We start from the raw sequence: 16676 nt of genomic DNA on the forward strand, positions 1-16676 counted from the left end.
CAAGTTCCCGTAAAGGTGAGTGGATTTATGGCAGGCAGTGAACCAACGATAAAAAGAACGGCTCTCACCAAGTACGACTCGGTTCCCTTTGTTCGTACCAAAGAGCCGTTCAAAAGAATCGGATCGTTCGCCAACGTCACATCACTAAAATGTACTTCAATACACCAATGTCATGGAAGAATACGTTTTATCATAATATATGTAAGTGACATCAAAATGTTCTTATGTGTTAAAAGTAGGCTTTCTCATGCAAAATGGCAGATTAGTAGTGCAGTACAGCATCCTATCATTTAGGAATAACATGTGTTTTTTATATATCTAAAAAGCTACTATAGTAACTATAAGTGTTACATAAATGTCGAGTGGTAAAAAAGTACGATATTTGCCTCCGAAATGTAGTGAAGTAGAAGTATTAAGTATAGCATCAAATTGAAATACTCAAGTACAATTAAGTCAATTATAATTAATAAAAACTGAACACATTGTACCTTAAACTATGTGATTCTTCCAGGTTAAATGACCTTACTTTTTAAATACTGTTATGTGCATTGATTCAGTTCCTGCTTTAACAAGAAAGCTCTCATGGAGACGTCATATAGTGTTTTTATTATGAATTTCGTAATGTTTTCTGACAGTTCTCAATAACAATTAGTCAGCATAATCCATGTCATCATCGTATCAATAATTACAGGTAATGTTCCAATAGTAACATAGTAATAATATAAGTTATTAATCAATGCAATGTTTATTCCTTTCTTAACATCACACTCAAAAACGACAGGCTTTATTTACTGACAGGTTTAGCACTGCACATTGATAGGTTACACAGACAGACAGCAAGAGACACAGAGGGAGAGTGGGGGAGAGGTGAGGGGGAGAAAGGGAGGTGAGGAGAAGCACATTCATTGAACCAAATATATTTCATGGAGTGAGATAGAAAATAAATTAAAGGTTCAGTTTTGAAATGTGAAAAAAGTGTGAAATGAGTGAGACGTATCGACGTATCACAACAATGTGCCCTCCTTTTTCTGTGATTCAGATATTGACAAGTTCTTAAATTACAACAATATTACACACAAATTAAGAGACACTCATCAAGGGATTATCATCCTTATCACTACTACTATTATTATTATTATTATTATTATTATTATTATTATTATAATACTGTTTTTCTGATGCTGTAAAGGTGATCACTCGAATGGAAAAAAAGTAAACCTGTTCCCTCTCAAAGTGTGCAAAAAGAGTGGCTGCAATAATAATAGTGATAACAATAATATCACAATATTCATCCTCGTATGTACAGAAAATTCATTACAATCAATACAATCAAAACTGCCCAAGCTGAGCGGACATTCTGGAAACAGCAGGGGTAGCAATATGAGGTGTGTGTGTGTGTGTGTGTGTGTGTGTGTGTGTGTGTGTGTGTGTGTGTGTGTGTGTATGTGTGTGTGTGTTGTTGCATGTGACGTCTTATTGTAGAAGCAGTGTGCAGTGAGTGAAACAGTGCAGTGAGAGTCATTAAGAGACATTCCAGCGGTCACTGTGAGAGGGGTCAGAGGTCACCGGGTTTACTGTATATGACGATGTTTAGTCATCACAAGCTAAAACTCTGCTCCTCCTGACTCAACACCCAGAGGCTTTAATGCATCTGGGTATTGCATAACTTGGGTGAGGTGTGTGGTTGATAGATCCTCTCGTCTTATCATCAGCCCAACATAACATTTAGTCAGGAGCCTAAGTAGTCACAACACCAAAAGTAAAATACCTGCAAGCGTCGTTTAAGTTGTTATGGGTAAGTTGGAGTGACTGTGATGTCTGACCTCACTGTCTTCACTCGAGGAATGTGTCGAGAGAGGATGCCAAGAGGGAGGAAAGAGCTTGTGCACAGACTTCTCGAGTCGAGTCTAATCAGGGAGTCAGAGACATGTCGGGATCTTTTCAAGGCCTGTTCCACTTAGTAAAGATTTCACTCTGTGTTCAATAACAAAAGATAGAATACAATCTCTTTTTTTCTTTTTTTTTTTAAACAAAAGCAGTCTCATTCAACCAGTATAACACTATACAGACACATTACCATCGTGTGATTTAGAACTGGTGCACCACAGACGAGTTTGGTGGGGTTTTGCTCAGGCGGATAAATTACATTAAATGTATACATTGTGCCATTGAACATTTAGGTGGAGAACAACTGCCCGTTGTTGGCTATAGGTCACATATGGCGTTGAGTGTCAAGAGTATTACAGTGACTGTGTTGTGCGTCGTGTTTGTAAGCATACATTCCTTATACTAGTGTCAGCAGTCGTTGATTTGAAAAGTGTTGGAGTGTGTGAGCCGGTTTGTGGTTTCCATGAGAACTGGTTCAGTAGCGGCGGGCATCCTTCGCCTCTTTCTTGATGATTCGCTGGTCGTCGCTGGCGTCTTCAGGTGACTCCGCCGCCTCCTCTTCCTCTTCCTCCCCCTCCCCCTCCGTGTCGGCAGAGATGCCCATACGAGACTCGTAGGACTGCGGGAAAGATCGAAGAGGATGAGAACAGGTGAGGTTATTTATTAGTTTAAAGGTCCCCTATTATACTGTTGTTCATCAATATATATAATAGGTCTCAGATATATACAAAACATGTCTCTGAAGTGTTTGGCTCCAAACACCAAACAGATCATTGCAGCATCCCATAATCCCCTCTGTTTCAGCCCTGTTTCAAAAGTGCTGATTCTCTGTCTGTTACTTTAGATGAAAATAAGGAGCCCCTCCCCACGCCCCTCTGAGAGAGATTTGGTTAAAAAGAACACAATGGAGCTCTAGGAGGAGATTTAGTTGATAAGGTGGTGGGGGGGGGGGTTACCTTGGTTGGTGATTGGCTAATGGTTACACAAGCCAACACATCGTTATGACATCATAAAGTGGCCAAAATCTGATCAGCTCATTTTCAGACAGGTTTTTATAGAAATGGATCAGGACAAAAAGAGAGAATCTTTGTTCCTGAAACTTTCAGAGTCTCTTTCCACAGAGGGGACACATGTTGATGTAGAAGAGACATGAAGAAGAGGGGACACATGTTTATGGAGAAAAGACGTGAACAAGTGGATTTTGCATAATAGGTGACCTTTAAAGTTGATACACATTCAAGAGTTGTGGCTCGTTAAGAAATGTCATTAACAACACTGCATTACTTAACAATTTGAAGCTGATACTCAATGGACTACACATTTTAGAAATGGACTAAATGTTGCTGTTACAAAGAAACAACACGTCGTAGAACCCACATTTAAAAATGCAATTATATAAGATAAGAGCATTCGGAAGATACAAAACTGTAATGCAGACTTTTAAAGCCCAGGAAAAGACAACCATAAAGCCATATTACACATATTCTAAGATAAGATTAACTTTATTGATCCCAATTTGGAAAATAAAAAAATATGTTATCTAGTCTAATGTCATGATATCGATATAAAGCCCTAATGTTACTTGTAAAAAGACAACATTAAAAGAGATTAAAGTGTCTGTTCGATGCTAGAAGCCAGTAAATCTGCTATGTAAGAATGAAATAAATTCAAATGATTAACAAACAATAGCGTCACAATATTATAGTGTTGACTATTGGGGCCTTTAAAACGAAGAAAAGACAGTATCCAAAAAAACAAGGACGTTATCTTCATATCATGATATAAATATAATATCGATATAAATCCCAGCCCTTACGTCAATGTTAAATATATTATACATTTAAACAGGGATTAAAATGTTGCTGTTACAATGAAACATCAATAATAAAGTACATACAAAAAGTCTAAAAATACAAAATAGGCCACAAGTTGTATTATCTAAACGAAAAGCTAACATCAATATCATATTAATGACGTTTCTGTTTCTCACCTCCATGGGGTTGACGATGATGGTGAGGGCGGAGTCGTCCCATTGGTTGCCGCCCTCCTTAGCCCCGTCCCCGGCTCCCTCACCACGGCGATGGATGGAACGAATCCGGAACACTCCCAGGATCACCATGACAACCAGGAAACCCACACACACCATAATGATGACGGTGGCTGCTCCCGGCACCACTGTGACGAAAAAAAATATTAAAAAAGAGATTTAAATTGAGTCTATAAATGTGGGGAACATTTTTATACTTTTCTTACAAATACTACTTTATTATCATATATACTCAGTAGAAACCAAATGTGTATTAATCCATGGCTTTAAATAGTCTCCAACAAATGCTAATTAACTTTATCTGTGACATGTTTTGGGGACTTTTGTCTTCATGCATGGACAAATGTCAAAGTCCCCAGGCAGGAAAGTCCTTTAAAGTACATTTAACTAATTTAAAATATTACTAATATCACTACATATGTGTACATACTCATGAATGTCGCTTTTTTTTTTTCCATCTGAGGTTTAAACACTTTCTTGACCAAACCTCTGAATGCCTTTAGATGCCACTCACCAACTCTTGCCAAGAAACTGTTAATAATAGCCCAACTATCCAAACTAACCATCTCCTTAAAGGCACATTTTAAGACCTAACATTTGCTGAAGTGTTAGAGTGTGTGGGCAATAAATGAAATAAAACCAGATAACTCCTTTGTGCTGTAGCTGTAGATCCTGCACTAATGAAGCAGCAGACCTTCACGCAGTTATTTGTTACATGCACACTGTTCCTCACACCAGCTCCATGTCTTGTGATTATTTCCAGAGCTCTGCATGGTCTGATACCTGAGTTCTGCTGCAGCTCTTTACCCCCGGTAGGTTTCTGGGATGTATTGATTAGGGGTTTGTTGGTTTTACCTCACGCAGATAATGGTGTCTTTGAGGCTGAGGCTCCTAGAAAAGCTCTCCCTTTGGACCTGAGCTGGCCCCTTGGAGTTGTAATGAAACTAAAGTTCTGTTTGCATTCAGTGATACTCATTCTCTGTATCCTTGAGATCTAAAGACTACATTTATGCCAATCCATTTTTCGTAAAGTATCTTTAATTCTGATTTGTTCCATGCTTATAGTTTCCCAGTGCGCATTGCAGCATAATTGGGCGTGTTACCGCCTCCTATTGATCCGTGGAATAGTGTGACACCAATTAGGACCGTCTCAAGTTGCCCTCATGTGCTCCTGTGATCAGGTACACACATTCATCCATGCATTCACACACACCATGTATACATCACTTCAGGGGACATTACATTGACTTACATGCATTTCCTGGAGACTTATCCTAACCTTAACCAACACATGCCTAACCCTAAAATTAATGATTCCCCTCATGGGGACCTCCCTTGGCGAGTCCCCACACGTGACTGTGTAAACAGATTTACTCACACACACACACACACACACACACACACACACACACACACACACACACACACACACACACACACACACACACACACACACACACACACACACACACACACACACACACACACACACACACACACACACACACACACACACACACACACACACACACACACACACACCAAATTCCAGCCTCCTAAGGCAAAAACTGTGTCTGCCAAAAAGTGGGCAAATGTTTGTGGACAGGCAAACCAATTGATCATTTTAAAGTACTATTAACTTTGCTTTCTATTTAATGTATTACTTTCATCCATTGCTAGTTTTTCAAGATTATTTCGGCATTTTTTAATATTCTTCAGAGAGACAAGAAGCAAGTTGAAATGAGCATCAAAGGTCTGCAGCTGGTAAACAAACCGTAGATGCTGTAGCCTCCTGGTTTTCGCCCCAACCTTCACTTTTTATATTCTGATGGCATTTAAATCCTTCTTTTGTCTGCTAGGTACAGATGTCACTTTGTGAAGTGGAGGAAGAGCCGATGTAAGATAAGATAAGATAAGACTTTATTCATCCCGAAGGAAATTATTGTGCCAGAGTTAAAAAAATACAATAAACACAGCAGCACAATAATAATAAAACTGTACATTAACAGTGCAGTAAAAAGAGCAATAGAGTGGTGCAGGGATGACGTATTTGTGTAGGCCGACCTGGAAGTAAGCTGCGCACCGGTTCCCTCGACAAAAAAGCAATTTAAAAAAAATAAAGCGGATTTTGGAATACTGTAAAAAATAAGGTCTGTGGAAAACGAACCTGTTTGATAAATGCACGTTTTGTTCAGCCGGATAATCTCCACATGTCTACCCTACTTTTATCTTTTTCAAATCATAACTCTAATCGCCAGAAGCAAAATGCTAACGTCATGCTATAAACGAACTACTGCCGAGTACAGCAGCACGACTTCAACGCCACGCCAACTTAAGATCCATATTCAAAACTACAGATTCTAAAGTGTACAAGTTGAAGCGTTTGTTTGAACAGTTTGCAGGAGGCAGGTACTTGCTTTCAAGCAGAACAGGGCAAACAAACTTAGCGGGAGTGTTTACGTGTTCGGCGTAATGACGTACAACGTCCTCGACCATTCCTGTAGTCCTATTCAACCACTTGTTAACAACCATCGTTTTTCAGACACGTAAACTCTTCAAGAATCACCAGTGGGGTCACTGCTGATGGATTTAATGTCGTAGAACAAAACGTGATCCGTCTCTTAAATGTGTGTCAACCACAGACCTTGTTTCCAGCTATTTTCCAAAATCATATGGAGAGATCCCATTGGCTCTGAGACGAGGGAACAGGAAGTGGTAAAATGCTGACTCACTTCCGGGTTTTAGGACTCGTCACTGCACCACTCTATTGAAGGGATGTGAGGGAGGGTCACCTGAGTTGCGGTGAGGGTTGGGCAGGATGTGTCCGCTCAGCTCTCCTGCGTGATGTGACGGGTGGAGGAACTGCTGCTGGGAGGCCAGCAGGTGGGACGGGTGGTACAGACTGTCCAGAGAGTGGAGGAAGTTCACCTGGGAGAGACAGAGAAGAAGAGAATTCAACTTCTGAATCTCATCTTTGATATGTGTGGCTCTGGTTCAATTGTCACCATCTTAAACTATGTTATTATTCGAATACAATACTGTATATATTTTAATATACATGTCATAAAGTAAAGTATAATGTCCATCTTTTTACTTTAATGTTTATACAAATCATTTATTCTGTTCATTTATTCTGTTTTTTTATCTTCACATTTTTCATTTGACTTCTGATGTATATACATATTTTAACTATATTGGGTCTCATGAAAGGCGCTATATAAATCCAAGCTATTATTATTATTATATTTATTTTATTTTTCAATTTTATTGCACATTTTTACTTTAACTTCCTTTATTGGTATCAATACCTTCTTGCATACATACATTTATTCTATTTGGGCGGCTGTGGCTCAGTGGCTGGAGAGCTGGACTTCTAATCAGGGGGTCACAGGTTCAAACCCCACTGCAGTCAGCATGTCGTTGTGTCCCTGGGCAAGACACTTCACCCCAAATTGCTCCTGTGGGGATTGTCCACAGTACTGAATGTATGTAAGTCGCTTTGGATAATTTAAAAAAAAAATGTTACTTGTTAGACGCTTTTATCCAAAGCGACTTACATACTCAATACTGTGGACAATCCCCACAGGAGCAATTTGGGGTGAAGTGTCTTGCCCAGAGACACAACGACATGCTGACTGCAGTGGGGTTTGAACCTGTGACCCCATGATCCGAACACCTACGGACAACCCACTACGCCACACGCCTCCTATCTAAATATCTATCTCCCAAAGGTCGAGGCTGATCTTCCATGCTCATATCTAACGGACATTTATCTTGACGTCAGCTGGAGGTGTTTCTGTATCTGAGTGATAGATAGATAGATAGATAGATAGATAGACAGACAGACAGACAGACAGACAGACAGACAGACAGACGGATAGACAGACAGACAGACAGACAGACAGATAGATAGATAGACAGATAGACAGACAGACAGACAGACAGACAGACAGACAGACAGACAGACAGACAGACAGACAGACAGACTACATATACTTTATTGATCCCAATTTGGGCCATTTTTGGTACTATCTCATTTAAGTCAAATTTTGTTGCCAATTCATTTCTTGGTGTCATGAAATCTTGAATGTAATGTCATTTTACCCTCACTCATCCTATTCAAATTAAAATGTAATTATACAACAACAAAAAAAGAAAGCAAACCGAAATAAATAAGTGGGTATGAGAGGTGGAGAAAAAGGCAGTTGTTTAAAAAAGAAAAGCTATTTCTTCTTACCTCCAGAGTCAACTCGTTGCTGGTGTATCTGCCGTTCATCTCGGAGCAGGACAGACGGAACCGCCTCTCGAAGCGAGCCGAGCCTTTAGCCAGACGGTAACGCACCGAGCGCAGGACGTCCTCGTATACGGAGATGGATTCAGCACCTGAAGGCAGCACGGAACAAAAGGAGGACAGAGAGAAAGAGTCAATACTGAGACGAGAGGAAGAGACGGAGGAAGACGGGGGGGAGAGGAGGAAGAGGAAGAGAGGAGGAGAGGAAGAGGAGAGGAGAGAGGAGGAAGAGGAAGAGAGGAGGAGAGGAAGAGGAGAGGAGAGAGGAAAGAGGAGAGAGGAGGAGAGAGGAGAGAGGAGAGAGGAAGGCAGTGTGCAGATTCTTATTGACACATGGGGGTGACTTTATCAGATGGATTACTTTAACTTTTTAGGTCAAAGGGAATCTATTTGATCGAATTTCAAAGCAATAAGTATAGACGTTTTGAAGTCCTTAAAACATATTGTCTAAATCAATGTCTACTGATGATATATGGAGTTTTGGAATCTTTTTTATTAGATAAAGTGAGACTGAGGAGCTTTTCTTTTTGAGCCTGTGATTATTCTGCACCTGTTTTTATTTATGATCAGCCTGAGGAAGCAGTTTAAATATGTAGGAAGCTTTGATTGCACTTCAAGTTTTACAGCCAACACAGGATACTTAATTCAAAGAGCATGCAATGCTTGTATCTAATCAGGAATGTGACATTTTAGAGACAGAAAAGTATTTAAAATGTAAGATATGGTATTGGCACCTGGGGGCTAACAACAAAAATAGATTGTCCAGAAAAACAAGCATTAGCAAAACTAACACAGAGATGTGAGGTATGTTTTGTGATTAACCAATCACAACAGAGCCTGCCAGCTAACCAATCAGAGCAAGGACTGGGCTCTAGTTTCGGAAAAAAACAGACAATATACGTTTTAAAACAAAACACTGACCAAAACACACCTCTTCAGACTGGCTTTTAATGTGTGAATAATGTTGTGTTGCAGAATATTTCAAAGATTCAAGGTTTTAAAATAAGTAGTGCAAAAAGTCTATATACATGTAAATAGAATATGATATGTACAAGAACAGAATATGAAATAAAATAATGTAAATTAAGACAAAATTAAATACAGTTTATTGCGTGGATAACTATTTATATTTTAAGTATATTGCAAGATGACAAACAGGTGAATGTTTATCGGGGCACTTAGTATCATTATTATTATAAAATCAGCAGAATATTCCCTACCTGTGATGGCGATGTAAGCGGTGGTGTTGATTATCTCGAGCCCCCTCTCTCGCACCAACTCCATGTCCACCAGCAGCTCCTCTCTCTCCGGGTTCAGCTCCTCGCCGAGAGGCTGCACCTCACAGCCGTCCAGAGTGTGAGCCACGGCGTCCGACATCAGCGCTGAGACACACACAGGACAATCATTATCAGAGAGGGCAAAAGTACACACATCCTTTACTCAAGTAGAAGTACAGATACTCGTGTTTAAAAATACTCTGGTGAAAGTAGAAGTACTGACTAAACTTCTTTACTCAAGTGAAAGTAAAGAGGCTTTGAAATGTACTTAAGTAAAAAGTACCCATAACTAGCAGCTGTTTTAAAGAGTACCTGACCTCCCTTTATATTAATAGAACAATAATGTCATTGTTAGCTAATGAATGTTTCCATGCTGAACAACGACAACATTTTCATTGGTCCCTCTTCTTTAGAGAAGACCAGGAAATGATGGATACACGGATCGTGTTCAAATCAATAGGCACGCAATGACTCTAAATAATAATGATCACGCCACCAAACACACATTCAAACTAAAGGAACCAGCCTGTTTGGGAAATGTAAGAAGTAGAAAGTACAGGTATTTGGGTTCAACATGTAAGAAGTAGAAAGTACAGGTATTTGTGTTCAACATGTAAGAAGTAGAAAGTACAGGTATTTGTGTTCAAAATGTAAGAAGTAGAAAGTACAGGTATTTGTGTTCAACATGTAAGAAGTAGAAAGTACAGGTATTTGTGTTCAAAATGTAAGAAGTAGAAAGTACAGGTATTTGGGTTCAACATGTAAGAAGTAGAAAGTACAGGTATTTGTGTTCAAAATGTAAGAAGTAGAAAGTACAGGTATTTGTGTTCAACATGTAAGAAGTAGAAAGTACAGGTATTTGTGTTCAAAATGTAAGAAGTAGAAAGTACAGGTATTTGTGTTCAAAATGTAAGAAGTAGAAAGTACAGGTATTTGTGTTCAAAATGTAAGAAGTAGAAAGTACAGGTATTTGTGTTCAAAATGTAAGAAGTAGAAAGTACAGGTATTTGTGTTCAACATGTAAGAAGTAGAAAGTACAGGTATTTGTGTTCAACATGTAAGAAGTAGAAAGTACAGGTATTTGTGTTCAAAATGTAAGAAGTAGAAAGTACAGGTATTTGTGTTCAAAATGTAAGAAGTAGAAAGTACAGGTATTTGTGTTCAAAATGTAAGAAGTAGAAAGTACAGGTATTTGTGTTCAACATGTAAGAAGTAGAAAGTACAGGTATTTGTGTTCAAAATGTAAGAAGTAGAAAGTACAGGTATTTGTGTTCAAAATGTAAGAAGTCAAAGTAAAAAGTCATCAGAAAAATAAGTAGTGGAGTAAAGTACTGATACCAGAAAGATGTACTTAAGTACAGTAACGAAGTATTTGTACTCCACTACTTCCCACCTCTGGTTATGTAATAAACAAATGGTCGGTCTATACAACTAATTTACCAATACAGAGACAGAGACAAGTGGTGAGTTAGGGTTGTATGCTAAACAACATTTATGAGAAATATTTCAAGTCATCTAAAATGATAAATGAGGCATTGTCAGGCTGGGGTAAGATTACTATGAAATGAAGTCAGTTACTGAGTGAACAGAATTACATGACACTTTTGTAATTTGTAAAATCATCTATTGGATTACCAATACAGTATGTAAATAGTTTTGCATTAACTCAAAATTAAAGATGGAAATGAGTTGGACTTGAAAAAAATGGATGCGGACACCATTTTGTCTCTTTAAACATTGCAAAACAGGTAAACTGATAAAAATGCATTCAGTATTTCACGAATTCAGTATTTCACGAATTAGTGGCATTAATTATCATGAAAAAGTGTAATATTTCCATATTTCTAAAACATAATCAAACATGGCATCAAGCAACCCCCTTCAAAATGTAACTTTAATCTACCTGCACCACATTTTTCAAAAATAATCTAGGTTCCTTATCGCTATTTATTAGTTGTAATCTGATCACATAATCCTGATTCCATGTAACCTATTGCTACCCAAACACTGGTTATTGGTGTTATTTAAAGGTCCCCTATTATACTGTTTTTCATGAATATATTAAAGGTCTCAGATATACTTTAGATGAAAAATAAGGAGCCCCTCCCCACGCCCCTCTGAGAGATATTTGGTTAAAAAGAACACAATGGTGCTCTTGGAGGAGATTCAGGTGATAAGGGGGGGGGGTTACCTTGGTTGGTGATTGGCTAATGGTTACACAAGCCAAACATCGTTATGACATCATAAAGTGGCAAAAATCTGATCAGCTCATTTTCAGACAGGTTTTTATATAAATGGATCAGGACAAAAAGAGAGAGAATCTTTTTTCCTGAAACTTTCAGAATCTCTTTACACAGAGGGGACACAGGTTTATGTAGAAAAGACATGAAAAAGTGTATTTAGCATGATAGGACACCTTTAAAGCGTTCCTCACCTCCGCCCTCCATCCCCTGAGCAGCGGTGTTGACTGCGTGGGACAGGGAGCAGACGATCCTCAGCTCGAGGAACAGAGCGACCCCTTGAGGAGCCTCAAACTCAGGAGCAGGGCGGGCCAGGTGAGGGCCGACCCCCGACAGAGAGATCTGAGGGGCGTCGGGCTGCAGGACCACCAGGTACCCCTCCAGCTGCTTCAGGGACAGGCAGCTCTCCTCGTTGAAACATCTGGGAGAGAGGAAGGAAGTGGGTGTTGTCAGAGAGATGGATAAAAGAGAAATCTAGCTGTGGGCGTAAATATAACATGATAAGTGCTCACACATGAGTACTAGGTTGCTACTGTTGCTGTTTGTCTGTCTTTGTCGTTGTTTGTTGTTATTGTTTTGTGGGTTTTATTATGTTTTGTTGTGTGTTGAGAAAATCTAGGTGTTTGCCACAAAATCAATTTGGCTTTGTGGACGGAAATGTCAGTTTTTCAGTTTGTCGACCACTGAAATATCTGTGCGAATGTTTTGTATGCCATGACATAATGACAACAAGTTCTTATATCTTTTGGTGAACCCTGAATTATCCTCCAAAGCCACATTGATGCTAACATTTTTGTTTAGCAGTGAAATATGCTCACTTTTGCAATACAAACACTTAATTTTGTACAACTTATTAAAGTTATTACTGGCTTCCTGGATAGTTTTATATGCAAAATGCTGCTACCTTATTTGATTTGATTTGATGAATGCATGCTTCCTCCCCTTAATAAAAAAAGGATACTCTATTTACATATTGCCTTGAATCTGTTCTGTACCTTTGCTGTCGTAACGCTCTGAAATATCTCAACAGAATTTGGTACAAACTCAAACAAACTCAGAGTGAATCACAACAGCTTTGCTAATCCCTTAAAAGGTTTTCTCAGCATTTCACTTTATAATGTTGTCTGATTCAAGACGGAAAACAAAAAAAATCACAGACACATTGTAGTTTTTAAATTCCAAACGATGTGAACTACATTACCCACAATGCAACTCAAACACCCTGTACTTTAGTCTAAGAAGTATCAGCAACTGTAGCCTCGAGCCAGTAGCTTCCAACTGAGATGAGGAGCCGCCTCTCACTGCTTTCTAACTCAACACCGCCAGATCTTTCTCTTTCTTCATCCTAAACGAGACAGCGCTGGAGGATATTTATCAGACTGTCGGTTCCCTCTGGAGCCACAAAAGGCTTTACACAACAAGTACCCCAAAGATACATACTTTGATGTGTAAAACGTACACAGTTGCCCTTCAGTAGTGCTATCATCAGGTCAACATGTTGACTTGGCCAATACTTCCAAACACAGCTGTAATACATTGCTCTTCTTAACATCTGTTTATTCCAAATATCCACATATTTATACATAATTATAATAAACAGTATTTATTCTACTGTGCCTTTCATATTCTGTTCTTACTGGTTGGCTCTGTTGTGATTGGTCGACCTCTTAGAGATGTCCCGCCCCTTAGCCTTTCACGTACAATGTGTTGGGGCGCCAATCGAGGCATAAGTGTTACATAGTGATGTCACTATGTTGGGGAAGTAATCAAAGGCGTCCAATGGAGGATATTTAAGCACTGGGGGCAAAAAGCATTATAGGGCCTCTTTAAATTGGTAAACATTGTGGTTGAGTTAATGTTAGGAACGTTCGCAGCGTGATTATGGAGTAAAAGGTTGAAAACCAGTGCAATTTGACCTTAATCTCGGTCCCTAATTTCCCCATGAATATTAACTCTGGAATTTAATAATTGCTAAATTCAAACCACAGTAGCTCCGCTGTTACAAATTCAATTTTCCTCCCAGAAAAGGCGAGCAAATCAGCGTGATGACAGGCCGCTCACATATATTTATTCATCTGCACTATAATTCAGCATTACATTTGAAAAGGGATTAGGCTGTGTGTGTGTGTGCGTGTGCGTGTGTGCGTGTGTGTGTGTGTGTGTGTGTTCCACTATCAGAGTGAGCAGCTGCTTCCACCGGCCCCTCCAGAAGGGCCTGCTGTTCAGCCATCTGGGAAACTCCTGGCCTCAAATCAGTCTAATCTTCACACACGCAATAAAACACGCCGGGGGAGAAAAAAACAACTCTGCCACACTTGAGCAGAAACTAAGTGCAAAAATCTCGCCGTGACCTTGAATGCAGCGCTGGCTTCTGTGGCCTGGGAGTGATTTTAATCTTATAAAACACCCGATGAAAACAAGAGCACTAAGAATATCTGCACAGAGAGTTTGATGAGATCTTATTTGTCTGCAGGAAGGGAGTATAAGTACACAGAATACCACGCAGTACATGCAGGCGACTGTACTTCCCGAGGTACTTTAATATTTCATCAGCTAAAAGTGAGTGCTAAAGCCAGAGAGCCAGTTCTCAGTTGTTAAGCATCGATGATCACTGACCCGGAAACAGAGTGTGTGCGGTTTATTTTCACGGCCAGGTGATTCAGAGACATGTGTTCTGCAGCATTAGGGACGCAGTGTTGGTCTGCAGTATTTTGATGATAATCTGAACCTCTTTTCAGATAGAATAATGATAAAATATTTCCTGGAAAAGTGTTTGAGTTTACAGAGAAAACTGCCAACGGTTATTTTCTGTCATTTTGGGGGGGAAATAACTCATTGTGAATCACTTAAAGGTGGGGTAGGCAAGTTTGAGAAACCGGCTCGAGATACACTTTTTGTTATATTCCATGGAATGCTCTTAACATCCCGATAGCAATGAATATCTGAAGTGCTTTGACAAAAAATCCATACAAAAATGTCATCTGTGGAAGTCGTGGCGCTGTAAAAAGCATGACCAATCATCTGAGCCGGCCCGGCTAAAATAACTGGATGGCCTACCTGCCTGTCAGCCTTCCATCGGGGCACAAACTTATCTCGTGCCCTCATTGGTCATGTGCGCGTTCGTGTGTGTTGGAGGAGGGGCTCTGTAAGGAAGTGGCAGATTTCTTCCGGCTGTGTATTTTCAAATTCTAGCGCACTTGAGCTGGTTTCTCCAAAATTACCTACCCCACCTTTAAACTGCAATTACGATATTATCATTTTTTTAAAGTTATTTACAATTATCATTATGGACGGATTTTTTGTTTGCTCGTGCAATATTCTAATGCCAATCTGAATTTTTTTAACCACTTTTCATTTAATTAAGAGGATGACATATTCCTCGAAAGGTTTTCAAGAAACAACATTCTTTCTGTACATTTTTGGAAAAAATAAGCGATTATTTTCACTGAAATTGCAATTATATAAATCGTAATTCTGCGGAAAAAGGTCATATATTATTGAAAAATATGTTTAAAATGATCATTATGGATACACTTTTGGTTTGGTTGGGCATTTTTCTAATGCAAATCTGAAATCTTGACCACTTTTAGGTTAGAAACATGATCAAATATCCCTCAAAGTGTTAAAGAATTGCGAAAAAACAACTGACTGGGATAATTTTGACTGATATTGCAATTGGGATATTATTCACAATACTGGAGGGAATGATTTAGTTAGATAGCTATATTGAGGATTTGGACAGTATTTTGTAAGTCCATACAATACAATTTGTAGGCTGGGATATCTCTGCATCTCCACAGTACTTCATTCTTAATGATATTTAGACTTATTTGGTACATTTTAGGTCAAAATATAGAGTAACATGAGGACGACAAAAAAGAACGACCTACAGTAAATTGGAAACATTTAAAAGGTGTTTTTAATATAAGATGCTTGTTTGCTTTTATTGTTTTTCATCTTGCACTCTGCCTGCTTATAATCTGTAAGGCACTTTAGGTTGCCTTTGGGTTTAAAATATACTATATAAATACATTTGATGATATTTAATAAGGCAAAATTGCCCCAATTAATCTTTGAAAAGCTAATGGATAAGTAACTTGAATGAACAAGGAGATAAGATATTCTCCGTTATCTCTCTCTTTGACGTGTTCTCTCTATAATCGTCTCCTCTGTGCCTCAGCAGTCTTATCAAGCGAGCCAAGGTCCATGTTTGATGAGTTCAATGTCAGAGGAGAGCACTGAGTCACACTTCAATTGACTGCCACTGACAAGAAATCAGTTCATTTCACATCGTATTATTTGTGATGTTCACAGATTTCCAGGCTGATTATTTACCATTTGTGTCTCTTTGTGTCTCTTTGTGTCTCTTTGTGTCTCTTTGTGTCTCTTTTGTGTCTCTTTTGTGTCTCTTTTGTGTCTCTTTGTGTCTCTTTGTGTCCCTTTGTGTCTCTTTGTGTCTCTTTGTGTCTCTTTGTGTCCCTTTGTGTCTCTTTGTGTCTCTTTGTGTCCCTTTGTGTCTCTTTGTGTCTCTTTGTGTCCCTTTGTGTCTCTTTGTGTCTCTTTGTGTCTCTTTGTGTCTCTTTGTGTCTCTTTGTGTCTCTTTGTGTCTCTTTGTGTCCCTTTGTGTCCCTTTGTGTCTCTTTGTGTCTCTTTGTGTCTCTTTGTGTCTCTTTGTGTCTCTTTGTGTCCCTTTGTGTCTCTTTGTGTCTCTTTGTGTCCCTTTGTGTCCCTTTGTGTCTCTTTGTGTCTCTTTGTGTCTCTTTGTGTCTCTTTGTGTCTCTTTGTGTCTCTTTGTGTCTCTTTGTGTCTCTTTGTGTCCCTTTGTGTCTCTTTGTGTCTCTTTGTGTCTCTTTGTGTCCCTTTGTGTCTCTTTGTGTCCCTTTGTGTCCCTTTGTGTCTCTTTGTGTCTCTTTGTGTCCCTTTGTGTCCCTTTG

General features: G+C 39.1%; 1 protein-coding gene across 2 annotated transcripts in view; it reads right to left on the reverse strand.

Annotated features, from left to right (window-relative positions):
- Positions 1 to 585: 585 nt before the first annotated feature.
- The window catches only part of clstn3 (calsyntenin 3), a 51787-nt gene continuing 35696 nt past the window's right edge, over positions 586 to 16676 (reverse strand). The window contains exons 14-19 of one of the 2 annotated variants that reach the window (XM_034145771.1): positions 11919 to 12163; positions 9446 to 9607; positions 8172 to 8317; positions 6727 to 6862; positions 3878 to 4062; positions 586 to 2506 (exon numbers count right to left, since the gene is read on the reverse strand). In XM_034145771.1, coding sequence (XP_034001662.1) covers positions 2363 to 2506; positions 3878 to 4062; positions 6727 to 6862; positions 8172 to 8317; positions 9446 to 9607; positions 11919 to 12163 — 1018 coding nt within the window. In that variant the 3' untranslated portion in view covers positions 586 to 2362. The remainder of the gene's footprint in view (positions 2507 to 3877; positions 4063 to 6726; positions 6863 to 8171; positions 8318 to 9445; positions 9608 to 11918; positions 12164 to 16676) is intronic. The other variant, XM_034145772.1, reaches the window with a different exon arrangement.

The sequence above is a fragment of the Trematomus bernacchii genome, unplaced genomic scaffold (assembly GCF_902827165.1).
Source record: "Trematomus bernacchii unplaced genomic scaffold, fTreBer1.1, whole genome shotgun sequence".
NCBI classification, from domain to species: domain Eukaryota; kingdom Metazoa; phylum Chordata; class Actinopteri; order Perciformes; family Nototheniidae; genus Trematomus; species Trematomus bernacchii.